The 23739-nt window shown below is 39.0% G+C and overlaps 1 protein-coding gene across 1 annotated transcript in view; it reads right to left on the reverse strand.

The window, feature by feature from the left end:
- Positions 1–23739, reverse strand: part of cadm2a (cell adhesion molecule 2a) — a 214090-nt gene that overhangs the window by 18957 nt on the left and 171394 nt on the right. Inside the window, exons 3-7 of the mRNA XM_053332287.1 lie at positions 23550–23702; positions 14145–14282; positions 3071–3232; positions 1151–1241; positions 869–1047 (exon numbers count right to left, since the gene is read on the reverse strand). Of these exons, the coding sequence (XP_053188262.1) occupies positions 869–1047; positions 1151–1241; positions 3071–3232; positions 14145–14282; positions 23550–23702 (723 nt within the window). The remainder of the gene's footprint in view (positions 1–868; positions 1048–1150; positions 1242–3070; positions 3233–14144; positions 14283–23549; positions 23703–23739) is intronic.

The raw sequence follows: 23739 nt of genomic DNA on the forward strand, positions 1-23739 counted from the left end.
AGAGTCAGGACCATATTATAAAATCACTATTGCTCTGGCAAAGCATATCTGTCTGCCACTGAGAGGTTTATTCTCTCGTTTTTTCTATTAGATTATGATTCCTTTAAATAAGACACAAAATGAAACTCTCCCTCACTAGGTGCATGTAATATTAATAATGAAATATTTTATTGATCCACTTAGGGATATTCTCTTGTGCTCCCACTTGTATGGTTTCTCTGGCCAAAAACTACCTGCCTTTCTGTCTCTCATCACACAATGTCAAACTTCCTAAAACAGAGTGAAGAGAGATGTGTCACTGCTCTCCTTTTTTAAGCATTATTACTTAATGCCAAGAGAATATCAGCAGTTGAGAAATGGGAAAGAAGAAGAGCTATCTGTTTTCCCTGACACTGAGTCTTATTATCCTCCACCTCCTCTGGCGTTGCTAGGAATTACTTATCCTTCCTGGTGATATTCCTGACAATGCAGCACTAAATTCTGCCTCCCTCACACATTTCCCTCCTGGTGTGTATGTGTGTGTGAGTGTGTGTGTGGAGGATCTGGGACGCAGGTTTATTTAAGGAAAGGCGTTGGTGGCATTTGTGTCACCTGAGGCCCTTATTCTCTCTGTGAGGGATGGTACCACTAATCAGTCTTAGCACTGATACAGAATGCAGATCAGGAGTTTGGTGTTTGTGCCTGTGAGGTTCATACTTAACACTATTTATATGTAGCATTACTGGAGTCCAAGATGTCATCTAGCAGATTTTGTCTTCTTCATCGATGTGCTGTCAAGTATGTAACTACTGAAGATTTCTTTTACATGTGAACGTGATCACATGATATATAATCATCCAGTTTATCCAATTCTTTCCTCTGAACTCACCGTATACGTAGAGTACGTATTCGTCACTGCTGGTCCCTAGGTGGTTGCTGGCTTCACAGCGGTAGGTGCCATTGTCTGTCTTGTTGAGTGAAGTAAAGGTGAGCTCCCTCCCCTCTACAATCATCCTGTCCAGGTCAGGAAGTTCACCCCCGTCTTTTGTCCACATAACGGGATCTGGCCTGGGAGGTGAGAGGAAGAGAAAGAGAAACAAAGGCATGTAACTTATATCTGTCTGATGCATTATATAAAGCACATGCTAGCTACAAAATCAGAGTGACTTACGAGGGGTTTCCTTTGGACAAACACTCCAGCTTTAAGTACTGACCCTCCTGTGGGACTGCAAGAGAGTGGATGATCTCCACACGAGGAGCATCTAGGACAAACAGAGAGGGTTCAAAGTGAGGTCGGACTATAGGGGATACACATGGTTGGGAGAGTTATTTAATGTTTTCTGATACAATAACTAATTACCTGTTAAAAATTCAGTCAGTTACCTAATCCAAATATCACAATATTAGAGTAATACAATAATGACTGATTACTTTCCATTATTTTTGGATTACCTCGATACAAAATATACAAATAAAGACAAGACAAGAAATATCTATAAAATGACTTTTACTTAAGTGTTTTCTGTAAGACGGCACAACAATGTAGCCTTTGAAAAGAAAATGGGGAAAGCGGGGTTTTTAGCATTAAAATGTGTCCTTTGCTCAGTGTTTTTTGAAGAAAATGTTGCTTTTCATTAAGCAAATTCGAACAGTAGCCTATAAACCTACAATGAAAGATCACAACACATGATGTCCTTCAACAAGAACAGTCTCAGGAAAGCCTCAGACAAAATACTGCTTATCCCACTGGCTGTGTGAAGCTGTCACACAGGCATACTGCATGATGTCACAGCGGGGGAAGACCCCCCTGGCGGGTATTTGTACCCACTCAACATGAGCTTTGTCCTCCTTCACAGGTCTTCTCAGAGGAATGGCAGTGGCAGACATACTGTACCATCTCATTTTATTTGGTTCAACCTGCACAATGAGTTTTCTCTGACTTATTCAGTGTTGAATGTGGTTAGTGACCAGTGACGCACTGTCAGCTGTGGTCATGTTAGGCACACACGTTGTCTCAGTGGAGGGCCGTTATGTGTCCTGTCATATACTTAAGCTCTCTTTTAACCCATTTGTGTGAATTTTAGGGACTGCCACAGTGCGTAACAACATCCCTGACTACTCTCACAGCATAAATTCACTGTGTGTGAAGTTTGTGTATGTGCGCCTGCTGTGCGCCTGCTGTGTGCACCTGCTGTGCGCACCTGCATGCACCATGTAGTTTCATCCTCTACTCACACCATTGCGGTGTGGATCAGTGATTTATTTTGCTATTGTGTTCCTGCTCTGCTTACATTTTGGACTTTTACAGAACAGGTACTATATTATTCTTTATATAACCCTTTTTTAAAATTGTAATCCTGGTAATAATTCCACATTTAACTAGACTATCTATTTTACTTGGAACTTTAATGATATACAGTATACATCTTTTTTGTATACTAATAAGGTAATGCCATTCCCTGTATTCTGTTACTTAAGCCTGGGGATATATTTATAATCAATTATATAATATAATTATATATATATAATATAATTATATAATATAATATATAAAAATGTACAAAAGGAAAAAGAATCTTAAAACTCAAACACTAACAGCATCAATCCAACCAAACAACAAAGATATATTACAAATTCTGTTAGCAATAACTTATTTCACAAGTAGCCTATAATAGTATAATATAATAAATAATTATCATATGATCATAACAATATTGATTTGTTTTGATGTTACGATTTAGCAACATATTCAACATCAAATCACATAAAGGTTTGAGACAAAAATGGTGTATCCCATTAAGTTTACTTCAAATTTTCAAAAACTAGTGTTCTAAAATTTTGATACATTTTGATCAAATCTATAGATGTAAACAGAGTATATAGAGTTTTTCCACAGATGATAAATGATTGGATTATGCAATACAGACTAACACAAGTCAAATACAACAGTATTCTGCAGATGTTAAGACACTTTTTACAAAAGGGATTTAGTTTCTTCCCTTTTCATTTATTTTCTTTTTCCAGTCATGTCCACATGTACAGTCCACGTGTGTGTTTGAGTGTGTGCATATCTTTGTGTGTGTACACTCACAGTGGACATCCAATACTTCAGTGGCCTGCTGTTGTGACTGTGAGAGTGCCACATGGTCCACTCTGCAGGTGTAGGCCACTCCATCATCATTTCTGTCCACGTGCAGCTGCAGAGAGCTCCGTACTGTAAAGGTCTTCCCACTTGCATTTACCTCCTTGGCACCTTTGGAGAGAGTTGCATATTGTCACTGATGCAGCACATTTATCTTGCAAGATGTGATGGCCTCACATAAACATTTTGCAGCTGTGTTCAACAGTTTGGTTTAGTTCTGCTTTCCAGCCAGAGCCAGACTCCACAGGGACACAGACAAGGGCTCATCACGCAATGCAATAAGCACCTTAATAGAAAATTCACAGTATTTTCACATGGATATTGGTGGTATCTTTATCACAGTGCACAAATCTGAAAACACATATCACTGTAGGTTATATAATTGAAAAAGTAGCCATTTTAGAAGAGATTATAGTCCCTGTGTGATGATTAGATTGAGTGAAACTGAGTTGGTTTTAAAACCTCAACTTGTGAGCATCAAAGTAGTGTAGTAGTACTGTTGTATGATGTGAATAAAATAACCATTTTACAACATCTTTAATTCATGTACTGACCTAGCCACTACAGCTAAAAAACACCAAGCCAACTGTCTTTGATGTGGATGTTCAGTGCATCAGCCTCCAGCTGGTTGATGCTTGTTTGCCTTATACTAGTCTTCCAGATGCATGAGGGCATTTCGTGTTTCCAAATGTACAGTATATTTGTGTATAGCTCTCAGGCACTTTGGTCGTATAATGCATACTATTCTTCTTTCCTGAAAAATGTTCTTGGCATCAACTCATTGATTTTTAATAGCACTGACCCCACGAGAATCCACAGATGTACTACAACCACTGATCAACCATCCTGCAGCATTAACCTATACATACACATCTTAACTGGCCTCAATGCCGATAATATAAAAAAATAAAAAGTATAAATAAATGTCCACAGTAAGAAAAGTTTACATTTATCCATGGCATAAAAACTTGAAGTCAACATGAGAACTGCAGCCATTGCATGGGGATACTGAAAAAAATCTGCCTCCCCTCAAGGTAGGGACTCTTTGAACCATCTCTGCCTGCAAATGCTCACATTTTAAGGCCTTACACAACTCGTCCCAGTCTCGCTACATAGTGTCATACTATTCTCCTCCCCCTCAGATCCTTCTACCTGACAACCATTTCCAGTCTCACAGGGACAAAAACATTACCAGGGGCAATCAAACATTTGGCAATACCTTTAATCAGCCTTTTTCACCATGAACAGTCCTCTCCATCTGTACAATCTGGTATCTGAGCTATCCTTTCAACACCTGCCTTATAATCCCAATCAAACAGCTGATCCACCTCTCTATGCCCATCGACACCCCAATCATTGCCAAGGCTTCGGAGAACTCCTCCAGCTTTCTCAAATCATCTACATAATGCCCTGAAATTTGGCATACTCCTTGATCACACCATTCCACTTTTCATTTGCCTCCCAATGGATTAGGCCTTAGATAAGCCAAATGTGTTTGATTAAAGTTTCACGACTGGCCCTTCTGACATCATTTTTGACTGCCACATTAGTGTGCTTGAAATCTTTTTTGTTCCTAATAAATCAACATCCCTGAAGCACTGTGGTGACTACAAGGCCCTCCTACCTAGAAGGTCACAGAGACTTTCTCTGTTCCCGTCAAACTCTCCTTGAGCTTGATGCTCAGTTTGTACTGTACCCGGTCAGGATGCCCTGTGCTCTGTCCAGATGTCCATCGGGTCAGTGCTTGAGTTTTAACTAAAAACACCTTGCTCATATGTTGGGAATTCTTGCTATTTAACGGGTCCCTCGTTGGGATTTTTAAGAAAGTTTAAGCAAGAAACCTCTGTATTTTAGATAATTCTATGTCCTCTGGAAATGCTGCACAAATTCATACTAAATCATTTAAGAACTGTGGCAGCAACATTTAACGATATTTGCCAATTTTGAATGAAGCGTCTGCCCACACATATTACATGACTGTTTTGTTAAGTAACTCAAATGACCATCCAGTTCCAGACCACACACTTAGAGCTAACAATCTTGCACAACTCATCACTGCTGAATTTGCTTTTACATACTGTTTGTTTCACAACTTAATTGCTTATACGTATCCACCCCCAGCGGGTATTTTTCTTCTCAATCACATCTGTCCAGCCAGTCTTTCGGGGGTGGTCTACTCAGATCATGCCAGCAGCCTGTATTTTAAACCTTATCTAGCCTGTTCATCCACAGCAACACTAACAAGGCTTGTTTCAACAAAAGAGAGATTAAAAATTGCTATTGAACTGTATTCAGCTGTCCAAGCTTATCTGTACATTCAGGTGTTTGTCCCTCTTTTTCTTTATTCTCATAGCAGATTCGAGGAAGCATCAGTGTATGTGGCAAATCTCTCATGCTGGCCACCTTTGTTTGTAGCTACTAAAGAGACTGTTTGCGCTCTATATCCCTCTCTCTTCTGCGCTCATCTGCTCCACTTTCCAAGCATCCCACCCCACGGTGTCCTCTCCCTCTTGATTCTGCCAATCAACGATTCTGCTCAGTCACTTCCCCCATCTGAGGCAATGAGCCCGCCTCCCCAAGAGATGAATGACTGACAGGTCTGCAGTGTTAGCAACATCCACCCAGACAAGAGGAGACAGGGAAAATGGCTCGATTTCTTCACAAAGAAGAAATTGCAGAAGACAAAGGAGAATGAGAAAGAGTGGAGGACTGCAGATAGAGGAAATCATATTTCCAATACCATGGCATGCTTTAGCAGTTGGAAACATCTACTCTTCTCTTTCTAATAGTTCTGTCAGGTGCTCACAGGATGCTTCCCCTTGCCTCTTTGTCTCTCCATTAGTAAAACTTGTCTGTCTACTCCTTGCTGCTGTCCTTCCTTTGCTTTATGAATCTTCTCTGCAGGTTCCTTCTACCGATAATACTATTCAAACTCTGTAAATATCACATCCTGAAAATAGTGGTCTGATACTGTGTCCGTAAATCCTTTTGACTGTTTCCTCTCCTCTCTTTTTGAATATTTGTATGTTCTTGTCGGGGTTAGCATTGGGGTAAATAAGTAGCTGATTTAGCTGACCCTTTAATCAAACACTAATGATCCAATGAAACTGATATTATGAGATGAGTCATATTATGTTCCATGAATTGTCTTTTCTTTGATGAACAGTAATCAAAGAAGAGGCTGAATTTTACTAACGCATATTAAAGAAAGGTTCAGTTAAATATGGACTTATCTTTTTCACTTTTTGAATAACTTACAATGTTTTCATAAAAAAAGTCAAATTCAAAATATTGTAATGACTTTGTCTGAAAGAACTGAAGAAAGAACTGAATGTGAACTGATTGTGCTCGTATGTTACATGTTTCAAGACAAGAATTTAAGCACTTCAATCAATGTGATGGGCACTCAGCAATGCCCCTGTGGCAGCTAACACAATGTTCTGTCTGCACTGTCTGCTTCTCTTTATTATAGTAGTTTGGCTTTCAGTAAAAAAGTAAAAGTTAAAGTTAGTTCATAATATTTCTTTGTCAGAGGCTTCTGAAATCTACACCCTGCACTGAACCAGGACTATTATAAAGATGGAGAAACTTCTTATATAATTCTACTGTTTAAGTGTGTAGAGATTTGAATGGGCTCTGATTGCCTCTGTGTGACTCAGGATAAGAACACTACAAAAACTAATATGCTCGCACAAAGTTTGAGTTCATTGATATCAGTTCCAAAGTCTTCTTACAATCCACTTTGAGTACATAATAACAGTTATCAAATAGCAAGTAACAGCTAATTGTTAACGTGCATCAATCTGCATGAACTCAGTTGGCTTCTACACTGCTTTGTGTGTGCACATGAGTGTGTGTGTGTACATGTGTGTGGGTGAGAGTAGGTATAATTGGTCTATAAATATCTTATCACATTTTAAGCACAGCTGAAAGGAGACTGACATCAAGCTACCATTAAAGCTCAGGCTTGTCAATCAAAAAACTAATCTGGGCAGTCTCATAACACACATACTGTGCCGTGTGCCGACATGCCCCCCCCCCCCCCCCCCCACACACACACACACACACACTTGCAAACCCACTGTAAACTACTGATTGGTAAAAATATTCATATTTTCTCTTTCTCATTATATTTTCATTTTGATTCATAAGCAAACTAATAATGCATCCTTTTAATGCTTTTGGACTTGTCATTATAAATATGAGTAAAAATCTTAAGTGCAACCAGCAACAACCCACATGTATTGTGGCCCTTTGATATTACATAGTTGAATCTCTCTGCAGTCTTGAACAGATTTTTTTGTCTACTCACTGAAAATTGCCTATTTTGTTGTGAAATATTTTGCAAGTCCCCAGTACAGCAACTTTTAGGTTGATGTTGACCACATGGAAGATTAATAATAGTTTGCCACTGCTTTTCTGATTCATGTTTTGGGTTATCTTTTTTTAATCACAGGCACAGAATGAGTGAAAGGGTTTATTTAATATGTCAAGCTAATGGATTTGGCTTGGAGCCTGACACTTGTTCAGATTTGTGCAGATACATTTTTCAATGACTTACATAATTTACTTATAAACTGTTGATGGAATGCAAGATGTACATCTACAGTATTATCATGTGCCTGAAGAACTTAACACGAACATGATCACCTGGTGTACCTCTCCTTAACAAAATGCCGGTATTCGGTATTTGGCTGAAAATACTATTTTGTAGGTGGGAGTTCAGAGCTCTGTATTGTTGGCATGAGCCCAGACAAAGCCTCAGAGGATTAGAAATGGAAATGACAAGCGTTAAAATATGAGAATCTGACCCTTTTGTGCCATTTCACAGAAGAGAGGCACAACCCACAAGAAAAGAAGATGGAGGGTAGTAAAGATACACAGAGGGGGACTGCTGGGCCAGTGAGGAATCATCAACAACAGCTATAGGGCTGACTAATCCTGGCAGCAGGGGTCCAAGGGCTGAGTCAACAGATCCTGAACTGCATTCCATTTGAGATTTAAAACAATTTGAGCAAGCAAAAACAAATTGAAACTGTCTGTGGGCGAGAGTGAAGATAATCAGAATATGTAGTTGTACAAAAGACTAATTTAAATACAATAAAATTCATAATGCAAACAGAAAAACATATGTTGCCCGATAAATACCTAATGACTGTGTCAGATGAGCAGCATAGCAATGGGTATGACTAAACTTTAAAACAGGAGGCTTTTGCACTGATACACAGAAGGCTCCAGCTCCAGTAAGGTGTAGACACAATACTGAAATATAAAGCCTTTACTATTGTCTGCAGTGTTCAGGGGGAAGGGCCTACTGACAACCTGTAAGCATCCCCCTCATATTTGACCTGTCTTACCAGCTTGACTGAGCTTAACTGACGGGCGACCACGACCAAGGAACACTGTTAAATGTTAAGAGAGTTTCTATCAGTAACTGACAGACACGTATGACAATGTCCTCTCTGACATGACACTCCCCGCATTCACAGCTAAGAAGTGTCTACTGTGGATTCATGGAGACGGTTTTCCACTGGCCCTTGAAAGGAAAGGTCTGGTCAGTCCTAGTGCCTTGGCATTTAAAATTGAACAGGGGCTCCACCTCTAGGATGTTGCTCTTAATGGGCATAGGCAGTGGGTGTAGCAATCTGATCTCCACTTCGTTTGCCACAGTGCACAGTTCTGAGTCTGTTAACTTGATCACACACACGCTTCAAGAAAGAAAGAAAGAAAGAAAGGTGCATTTGTGAATGTGATATTTCTGCTCTTCATTCGAGCCATCTTGTAGTTGAAAAGGTAAGTCAAAAACATAAAGTAAGAAAAAAATTAAGATAGACATTATAATTTTACTTCACTTATATTAATATACCAGTATATCAGTATTACCAACACAAGTTGGTTACATTTCAGGTATATGCTTGTATGAATTTTTGTGTTTCGGTGTGTGCAATTTATGCATCTTTTATTCATGCCACTGTGACTTGCAGGAGCCATCTTGAAATGACATATTTAATGGTCATTGATCCACTCCACCCTAGGGATCTGGACAGTATAAATGTAGTCCCAACACGGACTTCTTTTTAAAGTAGAGTGCAAGGTTGTCTAACACTGCTGAAATGACTGAACATTTCATTTTTAACTAGAAAACTTGCTTTAAATCCCTGAACTTTACTCTTATTATAGTGTTCACAATGTCACGAGCTGTCTCATCAACTTCAACATCATCCTCTTTGAATTAAGCTGCAGGAACTATTGCCTCCTCAATAGCTCTTTCCAGCTGAAACCTTATTCCGTTCTCCATCACAGTAGTCAAGTAGCCTGGCTAACACCAGACCCTACCTCAATCTCATGTGAGATTGAGGTAGGGTCTGGCAAGGGGCCGTTCATTTTCTCGATCTGAGGCGGGATCAACGAATGTCGATCAAATGCTTCTGTACGCTACTGGACAAACTTACAGCCAATCATATCAACGATAGACGATGGCGTATTCAGAGCCTGTAGGGAGCAGCGCAAACACTTCCTGTTTATGAAGGAAAAATCATTCAGTGCAAGTTTTTGTTCTATTTTCAAAGTGAACTTGACTTCCAATTTATTTAGCACACAATCTACTGCTGCTTTGAATGGTTACTGCACCTCTGTAGCCGCCATGCTGGATGTAAACGGAGTCGCTCTACGGTCGTCATCACCTTGAGCCCACCTCCCTGCTCTGTGATTGGTTCCCTATCTCAGGCAAAAAATTAGTCTTGGTGGCCATGCTAACTTTCTGAGCGAAGTACAATTTCACTGGAATGACATCATGGGTTTACCCAGGCTAGTAGTCAAGGACAATTACCCATAAATGAAGAAATGGCTAGCACTTTTTCAAAAGGTTGTTCAGTCACTGTTTAACGCTTCAGTGAACTGGCAGATTTGACTGATAGCGTATTGAAAAGTCAGCAGACAACAACCTAACATAGTGCAGAGAATGTCTGTGGTAATAGTTCCTTGTCCTTGACTAACAAGTTTGACAACAGAAAAAAGGATGTGACCGCGAGCGAATTTAAATCAAATCTCAGTGTTTTTTTCCTTAAGCCCCCTTGGGATAGAGCTATCGCGTAACATGATGAAGCAATAACCTCCACAGTTTAGGTCGCAGCGTATGATAATACCCATCCGACAGCGAACATCCCCACCCTTATTTGAAATAAATATTCATTTCATCTCTGCCTTGCTTGGTCTCCACACAGCTCCCCCTGGTTCAGTGGTGTGTAAACAAGTGCTACATGTGGTGATATTGGCAGAGGTCTCTCAGGGTTACCGTGTGTAACTGAGATAGAAATATATCATTACTGGGTGGGGACTGAAGGGATCTGTGGGACAAAGAGACTGAGAAATAAGAATATTGGATTCCGTTCCACGCACACACACATACATACACACACACACACACACACACACACACACACACACACACACGCTTATGTCCTTACATGCAGGCTGTCTTCTCCATCTGTCTATTTTGCTCATGCAGACACACACAAGCGTGAATACACACATATGCAGACACACACTTAGCATAGGGTGTCCGTTAACTGAATGTGAATGGGTGATGGACTGCTCCAGTGGCTCTGCCGGTAATATAATCTTCTCTATTCCCCCAGATCCCACACCAATATGTCACAATTGTCATTTATTCCCAGCATGGCCGCCCACAATCAGCTGGCTTTTCACATTGAACACACCCTGATCCTGTCAGGATGATGAACACTTCAAGTGCACTCACATATACACCTACACATACATGCATTGTGTATTAACATGTGATACCCTCTGTTTTTGAATGTGCTCATGTTTATTTATTCAGTCTGTTTTAAATGTGGTGCCCTGGAAGGAAGTTAAAACATCAGAGAGAGGAATAAGAAAATAGCTTGCTGGGTTTGTTTGGTTTTTTCCTATTTAAATGCAACACACGTTTGCACACACATTTACACACAAATAAACTCTCTGTTAGTGTTATACATAACAAGTCGAACTGACAATGTCCAGATAATAACTCACACCTTTTTTTACAACAAGAAAGCGGACCAATTAGTGGCAGAGAAGCATTCATAGTGTGACAAAGAAGAAAACGTGTATGTGTCAATCATAATTTCAAGAACAGACTTTTTTGCCTGAACTAAACATGAATATGTCTGACCACACTGGGACACTGCTTGTCAGGAAAGACAAGGTATTAATTAAGAGATCAATATTTTCATCACCTTATACTTTTTCAAGGTTTATACTGTAGCTAAAAAATATCATGGTGACAAGATCAGCCGCTTATCTGTTTGGTTTGACTGGAGGTGACCTTTTGTGGTGTTAAAAATCAGATTGGGATTTGTCTTTGTCCTGATTCTTTCCAGTCAATGTGTGAGATCAACATAGCTTTTTAGCATAGAGCATGGAAATCTGAATAAACACGATGACGTAAAGCTTCAACATTATCTCTAAACAGTTAATTAGAAGGAAAGATATAATTCTGTTTGCTTACAACTGTGTGGAAAAGCAGCATTGATTTGGTCTTATCTGCTTGCCTATCTGGACTCTGGGAAGCCCTATGATGCAAGATCGCAGGATGAGCTGTCTGGGATTAAGCTAGGGCAGAAAGGGTGTAATGGCAGACAGTGAGAAAGCTTCTCAGTGAATTCAGCAAGGGCTGAAACATCGCCTCCGATCGAAATGTCTGACGAGCCCCACAGCAGATCTGACGAGAATCTTCTAATCTCACATTTGTATAAAGTCTCATGGTTCTGTTTTCTGTTAATGTTCTTGTTTTCTTTCTTTTCAGAAATCACTATACTATAAAACACACACACACACAGACACACAGACACACACACACACACACACACACACACACACACACACATACGCGCATGTTAGAGGTTTGATGTCATTGTGTAGGCGCTGTACACACGTTTTAGTGTAGTGTGCTTGCATAAAATACACATACACACATATACATATACAAATCTTATGAATAGCATATGAATAGCTTAAGTGTTAACCCAAAGACACGATCCATATCCTTTCTAGGTAAGGGACTTGTCACAGTGAATAACATACTGATATGAAATTCAAAAGACCCAAATTAGAGATTGTCGTGTGCCATGTTGAGGAGAGAATTATAGCATCTGACCTTAATGAGAAAGTACGTCCTCTGGAGACAACCTTTACTTCAAACCACCAAGGATATCTCTGACTACCTGTTAACTTTCTGTGATAAATTAAAAGAACATTATGTCCTGGCTAAGTTTCCATTTGCCTTACAGGGAGCTCTTCTCTCAGTAGTGGGCCACTGGGAGACACAATAATCACCCATGGAGACACAATAAGCCTGTAAGGAAAAGTGCTCACTTTTCTAATTAGTATATATTCCATTTCTATTCACTTCAAGTTCATGATGTAAAGCAGAGACTACTATAATATATTACTAAACATGGCGAGTAGCTTAATTAGATTTAAAACATGTATGCAAATTGGGGAACACAAAAGCGTGGCAAGTAAAGACTGCTAAGATTTGTGTTTACTGATAAGGTGTGTAAAAATAAATGATAGTGTAAAACGTTTTTAAGAATGGGAATAAATGTGCTATGGATAGAAGACAGACCTAGTCAGTGTTGTCAGTGATACCAGAGATGCCAAATAACTGATAGCAGAAAGTATTAATATCAAAAGATAATAACCACAACCATGCATGTTTTGGAGAAAATGATTTTTGTGGTTTATTAGTCCTTTATATAAGCAGAGAAAGTCTGTGTGTTGTGCATGTGAAATGCCTCTCATGAAAAAAATTTGACTACATCTAATTGGGCATTTAGGATGTGCACCTGGCTGCTTGTTACTCTCATTACTGAGTTTCAGTGATCTGTTAGGTTATACAAAGATTATGACAGTGTCCTCCCAAGTCGGCATTGTTTTCGGCAGTAATAAAAAAAAAGGCAAACCTGTGATTCTCCTTTCTATCTCTTTGCTTACACTCACAGTCATTTAAATTAGAAAGGGGTGATTTGCATTTTGTTATCTGCCTTTAATCTGCTCTATGAAACAACAGAAACCTTTGTGAAAGTAAAGCTCTGCAACTGTGCTGATGATCTGTGACAGTCTGTCCCACTGGGTTCTGCATTTTATTTGATACAGAACTGCATCTGTTTCTCTCTTCCTCAAAGACGTCATTTCATCATTTCATATTCTCTCTCTTTCCCTCTGTCTCTCGCTCTCTCTTGCTTTCCCTTTCAAACAATTACAAAGTGGATGGTTCATCAAGTAGAACAGAGCAGGAGCTTGCTGGAAAGGAGGTGTGGAGTCCAGTCAGGGTGATTTAGAACAGTCCTCTGATAAGAAGGGAGGTTAATGTATTGGTCTCAGGCCAGAGGACACATGCTGAATCTGCTCTATTAGAAACAACTTGTTCGGAACAAAAATACACAGTTGAAACATACACTGCAACAGTTTTATGGTGCCAGTTTTATGAAATAGTCTAATCTCTACTCATAGCATACACATTTTAAAGGGTACATAAATATTCTGAAGCATTTGTCATCCAGTTACTCATTACAAAGCACAGTCCCAGCCATGCTGATCAATATTTGTTTTAGTATCTGACTACACAGTGTAGGTGTGGATGAGAAAGTTTAAGACTGTAGGGCCAATTGGGTGGTGTGCTTATAACAAAAACTATAGCCTGACATTAAAATATCAGTTAACCAGTAAATAAACACAATGATGATTACTGTTTGTCCTACAGTAAGTAAATAGATTTGAGAAAAAGCTGAAAAATTAAAAATAAATAACCATTTAGTCCAGTTAATGAGGAACATCTTTAATTTAGTTTCTCAAAATAGATTGAGAACATGATAATGTCAAAGGCAAACTATCATCGGCTGATTATGAATGTAATTTCCCCCGAAAATGTGTTATCATTCACTGTGAATCTAATATAACATACTGTTATACTCTAATAACAGCTGTAATGCAGATGTGAATGCATATAAATGTTACATACCTGGGACCTCCTTGTCATTCCTGAACCAGCGCAGGTCGGCAGCAGGTTTGCTGCCCTGAGTGATGCAGGTCAGAGTAATGTGGTCTCCCTCCATGGCAGGCTTTGTCAGGCCATCGATCTCTGGCTTCTCTGGCACACCTGAAGCATGGAACGGAAATCATAGCGATGGAAATAATTCACACACAGTGGTATGTTGTTATGCAACAATAATATTATTATGCCATATTGGAGATTCTCCTCCAGCACGCCCTCCTACAGGGAGATTAGAGAGCAGACTACAGAGAAGCATCCCTGAGCGGTGTCCTGTTCAAGAACACACCAGAGAGGATTCTTGCAGACACATTAGTGGATGGTGTACTGGGTCACCCCTCCCTTAACAGGGTCAGTTCATCCACCCTTTTTTTTAAAATGGTCTTACTTAACTCTGGTGGTATTTAGCCATAGAGATAATTTTGATTTTTTGGGAAACCTCTCTCTGAGATTTCTGTATCCACTGAGATACAGTGGGAGTGAATGTTTGTAATGTTTCTAATTCTCACAGAAATTTTAATTAAAAAAATTCAACATCAATGTGTCTTCCCAGTCATGTGTCTCTATACCCCTTTCTCCTGAAAATTACATTTATATACAAATAAATTGCCAATACATCTAGTTTTTTTGTTGTCCCACCAAACAATCTGAAACTAGAGCAGAAATATTGACTTTCTATGGTTATGTTTAGGCACAGGCAGCACTTAGTTACAGTGAGGAAAGACTGAGGTCTTGGTTTAATACAGAAAAAAGGCTGCAGTGACTTGAAGCATAACATTTAAACCATATCAAGATCTTTCACTAACCTTGACCAAAGTGCTTTTGTTCCCTAAGCCTATGGGACTCTTGATTCAAACCCAAGTCTCTTTCATCAGAGTCCTACATCTTGTACGCCCTCCTTCCACATTTGCATTTGCCAACATAAAGTAGGCTACTTGGGAAAACAATTTAGTTGTATATGAGATAAGATTGTTCTATTGGTACTACATAGACCTTGGGGTAAATACCTTCCCCTGGAACCATACTTTAAAAAAAACTGAATGCTTTGCCTACAAGATGCACTTGTTGGAAAACTTTGATCTAATTTGGAAATGACATGAACATTTTAGATCTGATGTATTTCAACCTAATCGACCTGGAAGTAGCTGCCAACCTCTCATATTCAGTATTTCACCTCCCATAAACTGCTGCTTCCTGAAACTGAGACAGTTCATGGCCCTTATAGGTAACACCTCTAAACTAAACTATAACACTATTCTCTGCAATTTTCCACTTTCCCATAATCATATTACTACTCAGGATTGGTTACCTCATAGGCCCAATGCTGTAGGTCTATTTTCTATAGGCATGGACTCTTTCATGACATTAAATCTGTTCCAAATTGCTTTCCTATGAATCAAGGTAATTATAGTCCCCATCCATAAGAGAAAATCTCATCCAAACAGAAACCAATGGAACTTGCACAACCTGAATCCTGTGAATGTTACACCCGTTTTTAATAGCAATAGCTGCCTTAAAATAGGCTTTATTAAGATCATTAGACAGCAAAGCACTTTACATGATCTAATCCTCGAAAATGTTTTTTTTGAGCTCTGTGAATCCACAGATAATGCACTACCTCTGGCTGAAGCACCACTGCCTAAATTTCTTTACTCCCAGATCACTCGTACCACCTAAAAAAGGTGGTGCTTCTTCAACAATCTATGGCTCCAACTACTCTTTTCATCACGGAGCTCATATTTGTTGCTCATCATTTCAGGTGGTTCTAAAATCCCTCTCTCCACCCTCACCTAACACAAACTTTCCATCCTTCTACATTGCTCTCCTACATCATTCCCCTGGAGACTACTCACAAATTTTCAGTGTTTATCTCAGATCTTGTGACTCATGCTGACTTCATAATTAAAATTGGCAATTTTAATATTCATTTCAATGACACATCCAACGCACTAAACCAAGCCTTCACAACAATCATTGGTACATTTTGTTTTACTCAGACTGTCACTGAACCCACACACTGCAGTGGTCACACCATCAATTTAATTTTACTCCATGCTCTTTGTCACTGATCTTTCAGTCTCCTCCTTCACTTCATCATTATTCGATGACTCTCACTCTCTGATTCAATTTAATGTTCATATACCGCCTATTTCTCAACATCACTGCCCTCTCAAAAGGAGCTGCATCATTAATAAATCAGTTGTAGTAGCTCTCGAATCATCTTTTCCCGATGCTCTGACAAAACTGAATAATTAGACTGGCTCTCTGACCAGCTTAACAAATAAACTAAATAGCTCCTGACTAGGTGTGCTTGAATCTGTAGCTTCAGGTTAGAAAACGCTCAACATCCAACTTTACCCCATGATTTAATGATTATACTCAGGCACTAAAACAATCATGTAGAAATTTAGAAAATATATGGCGCAATACAACATTAGTGGTATTCTGCCAGGCCTGGAATGAATCACTGCTTAAATACAAATATGCCCTCCGGCAAGCTAAATCTAATTATTACTCAGATCTGATGTCTAACAACAGACACAACTCCAGATTCCTATTCAACACCATGGATAAGCTCACTATAACAACCCCACCCACCCTGTTTCCCTGCTTTACAGTCAAGGTTTTTAACAACTTTTTCATTCCTGATTAGGAATTATATTAATGATGAGGCTAATGATGAGGCTGTGTCACTCTCCTTTCATCACTCCCATCCTCTACTTCTTTCTCATACTGATTACCAAGCCATCAGCCGTTTTTTTTAGTTTTATCCAACCACATGTGTTCTGGATCCCATCCCTGACAACCTCAAGATCTGTTCACTGTGATAGGAAGCCATCTTCTTGACATCACTGATAAATCCCTTGGTTTTGGTATCACTCCCAATGCTTTCAAAACAGCCTTGGTTACGCCATAATTAAAAACACCCAATATCGTCTTCTAAAAACTCTAAAAAAAAAAAGAGAAAAGAATAGACCAATCTAAAATCTCCCATTCATGCATGTGCAAACTGCTAGAAAAGATGGTGGCTAGCCAACTTACTGCACATCTATCCAGTAATAACTTTCTTGATGAGTTACTGTTTAGTTTCAGACCCAAACACATTAGTTACTTTGCACTGACCAAGGTAACTTATCTATGAATAGTAATGGACTGACTGTAATGTCTCATCTATCTTGCTGTTACTTGATTTAAGTGCTTTGGACTACAACAGCCTCCTAAAATGTCTTAAGAGCATAATTGGTCTCAAGAGGCTGGCATTTTCTTGGTTTTGTTCATACCTGAGAAGTAGAACAGGAAGCATTACATACAACAGGGTTTCCCCCAGTGTATTATAAGCCGGTGACCCACCAGGCTCCAATTTCCCTCCGCCAGGCTAAGCATAACTTATTAATTTATTCAAAATAGGTTTGACTTATGGTCAACACGTGAACACATGGCAAGTCTGAGGTCAGGTGTCTTTTTCATCACCTAATACCCCACAAACCACTGACTGTCACTACACGCAAACTAGGCTACTTGATTTTTCTTCCGAAATCGGACTAACAAAGGTGGAGACGTTGAACCCGCTGGTTCACCTGTTGACCAGGAGTGCTGTGGCATGACGTTGGCTGAGCTTGTCGTCCGCTGCAGTGGCAGAGCAGCCTTCTCCATGCCGGATTTAATCAAAATTGGTCGGTGGACCCAAAATTCTGCGGATGGCTGCACCTGACCAAGTATGGTAAGTTTAATTTTGTTTGTTTTGTACTACGCGAAAATGTTAACAATATTAAGTGCACTAATTTCACATTGGTTTAGTAGGTAAACGCAATGCGGTCAAGTGAGCCGTTCAGTGTTAGATAAGCTATGGCGGTACCTGTCTTAATACAGTCAAAGAAGAGGATAATACACTGTGATTATTTTGTTTTCACTTCTCTGCTAGCAGTTTATGTAGGTATACATTTTCCTAATGTCAGATATGTGATTATTTTTCAATAGATCAAGAAACAGGCTGCAAGGGAAAATCCTTGCTGCCTGCCTGAGGATCAAAGTAAAACCCCTGTGGCTGAGATGGACTTCCAGTCAACTTTTAACATTGATTTAATGCAAGGCAGTATGGAATCACACCCTCTAAATTCTACTACGTCATGAATCTGTTACCTATAGGACACTTCTATCAGTCAGTTGCTGGCCTGTGTCAGGCCCCTGTCACAAAAAAAACATGCTTCGCCGCCGGTGGGCCGCCCTTCCCACCTACCACCCGGCTTAGCAAGTTTTCTGGAGGAAACCCTGTACAATAATATTATGTCTTCTGGCTCGTAGGTCAAATATGGTGTCTCACAGGGATCAGTACTCAGTCCACCTCTTGTCTGTGTTTACTTGCTGCTCTTGGGTTATATTTTCAAAAAACAAAAGTCGATTTCTGGATGTGCAATAATTTTCTGCATTTGAATACACATAAGACCAAAATGCTGGTTGTTCGTCCAGCTAGATTTACTTTCTCTGCTAGATTCAGATCTTTCTACATACTTTTCCATTAATCTGATATTTGATGGCCGCACAATTTCTCAGACACATACAGTTAAACATCTGGGGGCAGTATTCGATCCATTTTTAGCCATATCAAGTATATAAAATGAACTGCTTTCCTTCACTATTAAAAAATAGCCCAAATACGTCCAATTTGATCAAATTCAGATGCTGAAATCCTCATGCATACATTCATAGCATCTAGAATAGACTACTGCAATGCACTTTTCTCTGGCCTACTCCAATAAGACAGGAACAAAAGGTCTTCAGTTGGTTCAGAGCACAACTGCCAGAGTCCCCACAAGGTCTAAAAAGTTGGATCATATAACACTACTGATGTCTCTGCAGTGGCTACTAGTTTATGCAAGAGCTGATTTCAAAATCCTCCTTCTTACCCATGGACTATCTCCTTCATATATATACAACCTTTTTGCTCCATATATTCTATCACATTCTTTACATTCCCTTGGTGCTTGTTACTTAATCTCTCCTTGTGTCAGTAAGAACAGTTTTTGTGGTCAAGCATTTGCCCACCAAGCTCCACTTCTCTGAAATAATCTACCACTGCACATTCGGGAAGCAAGTTCTGTTGATATTTTCAAATCCACACTTTACTACGGCCTTTACTAATTTCAACAGCTGTATCACAAAAGTATGAAGTCCTCCTTAACATGTAGCTACTCCACCTCTGTTAGATATAAATTATCTCGATTTTACTCTTTTACTTTTAAATGTAACATTGTGTACTTTTGTCTGTTTTTATTGAGTTGCAAAGTGTACAAAGACTCTCAGGCTAATGTAAAGTGAAAGTAAAGTTGATAAAGTAGTCCTTATACAGGATCTATATGGTATATGTGGTATGTGTCTGTGCATGTCTGTGTCAAGTTGCAACCTTCAAAGTTTGTGAATGTGAAATGAATGTGTGCTTGAAGTCACATTTGTTGGCATTGTGGCTTAGCTTCAAATCCAAGCACTGCATTTTAAAATCATACTTCTATCTTTTTTCATTTATGTTGATGAAGTTCAAGCAAAAGTGTGTGTGTTAGTAGGTGTGTGTGTGTGTGTGTGTGTGTGTGTGTGTGTGTGTGTGTGAACAGAGGTAGTTATGTAGTTTCCCATAATGAGTGTTTTAAGTGTGTAGTGTCTGCCCTTATAATGTCAATGAGCAATAAGTCTGCCTCAGGCTGAGTGACTGAAAGGTCTGTCAGTCAATGCCATTGACTGACTCTGGCCTTGTCTGTCTTACCACCTCCAGTAAGGTTTACTACCACACTTTAAGGTCCTCCCTTTTACCAGCATTTGAAGGAACAAATCCTAACAATGGAGTGCTTGGTAGATGTAGTGAGCCGTGATAGAGCTATCTCTCCTGATCTCATGTAATTTTCAATGTGTATGTGTTTATATGCAAATTGGTTCACTGCCCAGTTTTTAAGTGTGAAAAGTGTCACTATATCTAACGACTGTGGTGTGCATGTAAGTGTGTGAATGAGTAAGTGTGGTTTCACATGTTGGATGGTTTTTCATCCCAGACTAAACAAGAGCAGATGAAATACAATGTTCATCTTATACAGTCGCGTTCCTCTTGGGTGGCTAGAGGCTGCAAAGCTTTAATCCTCCTCTCCGTTTGTGTGTGTGTGTGTGAGTGTTAGGTATTGTTGGTGTGTGTTTTTCTCTACTCATTTGTGCATCATGGATTTATCTGTGCTGTGGTGTGTGTGTGTGTGTGTGTGTGACTGTTTAAGCATGACTAACAGTGTTTTCAAGACATGAAAAAGAAATGAGAGCTTGATTTCTGATGCATGGTGAAAAGACAGGATTTCACAGATAGTTCCTATGGTCATTGTGAACACACCCCTTTATGAAAGAAGAATAAGTAAGTTACTAGCATGAATTGAACTTTAGAGTCGTGTTTGTTGATATGTCTGGATTAATCATTTAGTGATGTATTGTACTTAAGAAGTTTTTGTTCAAATTTGCGTTGTAATAGATAATCACCTGTGTGTAATTATTCACCCAAATATTTTGACAATATTTATATATGAAGTTAACATCTTATTGTCTGTTCATTTAATTTTTGTCCAAATCATTTTCAATGTTTTCATTCCCTGCACTCACTGTGCTGGCTCACAGCAACAGATAAACCAGGCTTTTCCGAGACCGTTTTGTATATTTATTAAATTTCCCTCTCTGTTTCCTGGCTTGCACCATTAACTATTGTTCAGCATTGCAAAATAATTTTCTCCATATCCTTATTGAGCAGTAGCCTTTAATGTCTCTAATTCTCGGAACGCTTGTTAACACAGAGAGCCAGCTAATGGTCCTGGAGTGCACTAGCACATCTATTAACATTAGCGAAAACTAATTGGCAAGATAATAAGCCCGGTGGCGGGAAATGAGACAATGTTTGTGTAGGGCGATGATCACAACACAAACATTACTAAAGGGAGGAAGAGCTTAATAGCATGCCGGTCTATAGAAAGCATTCAGACAAAATATGACCTCCAGAGGCCTGTACTACGAAGCTGGATTAACATACCCCAGATATCTCTCCATTTCCTGGGTTACCCAGATATTTGCAATCCTGATAAGCGGTACTACGAAGCTGGTTATCTAACCCTAACTTGGTAATTGAACCCAGGGTTTTCCAATCTGGATCACTGCGCGCTCACATAAAGGGGAGGTGTTTGCAGTGTCTGACCAATCACAAACATGGAGAAACCCTGCAGAGCTACTTTACTATAGAGGAGCAGACAATTATTCTTCATAAATGAAGAATTATATCACATCATCCAGGCCAAAAGCAACACTGTTGCTGCAGCAAAAGCCAAGAAGGAATGCTGGCAGAAAATAGCTGACTCTGTTAATGTGTAAATTTGTGAGTTATAACTAGAATATTAATTTATCAGACAATATAAACGGACAGCACTCTGATCATTCAATGTCACTTTATTACAGCACAGACGTTTGGGGCAGATCGCTTCCTCAGTGCCCTTCCTTTCATAAGAGACATTAAGTTAGTTTAATATTCAACATTCAAAATACAAACCTATTATACTTCAACCATTTGAGTGAATGATGTCAAACCAACTGTATAACAGAATAATATCCCTCATGTGCCTCAAGGATTATTTTTTAAATATATATTTTGGTCAATTAAAAAATTGCATCTATACCTAAAAACTCATTCTCTCCTAAGCGCTCCTCTCACGATCCGCGCACCAATGTTGACAGCCAGGATCTTTTAAGAATGGGCAGGTCATTTTCTAAGAGAACTGATTGGTCAGGAGGTGGTGCTTTTATACTCGTTGATCTCTTATCCAGAACATAACCTGCTCCGGAGCAGGTTAGCCGTTCAGCACAAGTTACCATGGTGATTTACCCCGGTAAGAAGTGAACCAGCTTCGTAGTATGGAAAACCCAGGGTTAACCCTGAAGTTATCTCGACAAGAGAAAATCCAGCTTCGTAGTACAGGCCTCAGGAATTCATATGTTAGTAATAATGTTTTAAAATCAACATACACATACTGAAATATTTATTTATTATTTTGTTATTATTTTGTTTTTGTTTTTTTTTGTTGTGAAGAAGGGACAGGACTAAATAAGTTTTCTGCTTCCTCCTGTTCCCCCTCGAACATTATTAACATTATTTTGTTGTTCTGACATTTCATTTTGATGGCTATTTGTTGTTGTTGTTGTTGGAGATAAAATCAAACAATAAACAATAAAAAATATATTTAAAAAAAAACCTTCCCTTTAATCCAAAAAATGTTTTCAATCAAGGAAAAAAATGGACTTTAACACGTTTTGGGTAGGACATTTCTGTCGTTATTATTAAATCCCCAAAAAGTTGCTTCAATCATAGAAAACATTTTCAATCCAAAAGAAAATGTTCAAATGCAAAATTAAAATTGAAAAAAGTGTTGTTGGGTTTTTTTGACAAGTGAAAAAAGTTTTGAACTGAACTGAGTTAGCAAGCTTTATGTTTAATCGAAATATCAAATAGAGTAGGCTAATAACATGATACCAATTTACCAACAACTCCACCACTGCTTGCTGGCGACTTGCTTGTTCTAGAAAGACGTCATTGGTGTAGACACTTGTCACTCAAACATGTCTGACCAATAGGGAAGCATCTGCCACTGCGGGATGTTTGTGTGACTTGTTCAAAATGACTTCGAAACTTTTCACTTCAATCAAAAAAATCACTTCAAATCGGAAAAAAATATTTTTAATCCAAAAAAGAACACTTCAATCGAAAAAAAGAATTTCAGTCAAAGAAAAAAAGTGTTAGCATTGTATTGATTGAAGCAACTTTTTTGGGATTGAATAATGAAGATAAAAATGTCACTTTAATCAAAAAAACTATTTCAATCAAAGAAAAATAGTGTTCAAATGCAGTTTTTTTTGGGTCTCAAATTTTTTTTGCATTGAAACACTTTTTTTCTTTGATTGAAATAGTTTTTTTGATTGAAGTGAAGGTTTTTTTTATTGAAAATATTTTTTTGATTGAAGCAACCTTTTTTTTGATTGAATAATAAAGACACAAATCTACCTTCATAGTGGAGAAGTTAGTAGAAGATGGAGCAATACCATTTTTTCCACAAAAGGTAGCCTACTTAAGGACCATAAGGCACTGCAAGCACAACTTTGTGAGGGGCACAACTTTTTCTTCTGCTCACTAACTTTCCACTATTGCTTGCTCTACAAGCTGTGGTTTGGATGTTACCATGTAACCCTACACAGGTTGAACATAAGTGTGGGCAATCACAAAGTGTGTTATGACACCTCATCACAGAACAACTCATTTCTGTTATGTATAAACCTTTCTTTTAAGCAAGGGAGTGAATGATTAGATTGTGTACTTACCTAGAACAGTCAGGTAGGCTTTAGCTGTTCTGACAGGCATGGTGAAGAGAGAGCAGGTGTACATGCCCTCATCAGTCAGTGTGACATCATTGATACTGATGGTCAGCTCTGACCACGATGCACGTACCAGCTCAATCCTGTTGTCCCTTAGAGCTGGACAGAGAGACAAAGAGAGAGAGAGAGAGACAGT

This window comes from Scomber japonicus, chromosome 13 (genome assembly GCF_027409825.1).
Source record: "Scomber japonicus isolate fScoJap1 chromosome 13, fScoJap1.pri, whole genome shotgun sequence".
Taxonomy (NCBI): domain Eukaryota; kingdom Metazoa; phylum Chordata; class Actinopteri; order Scombriformes; family Scombridae; genus Scomber; species Scomber japonicus.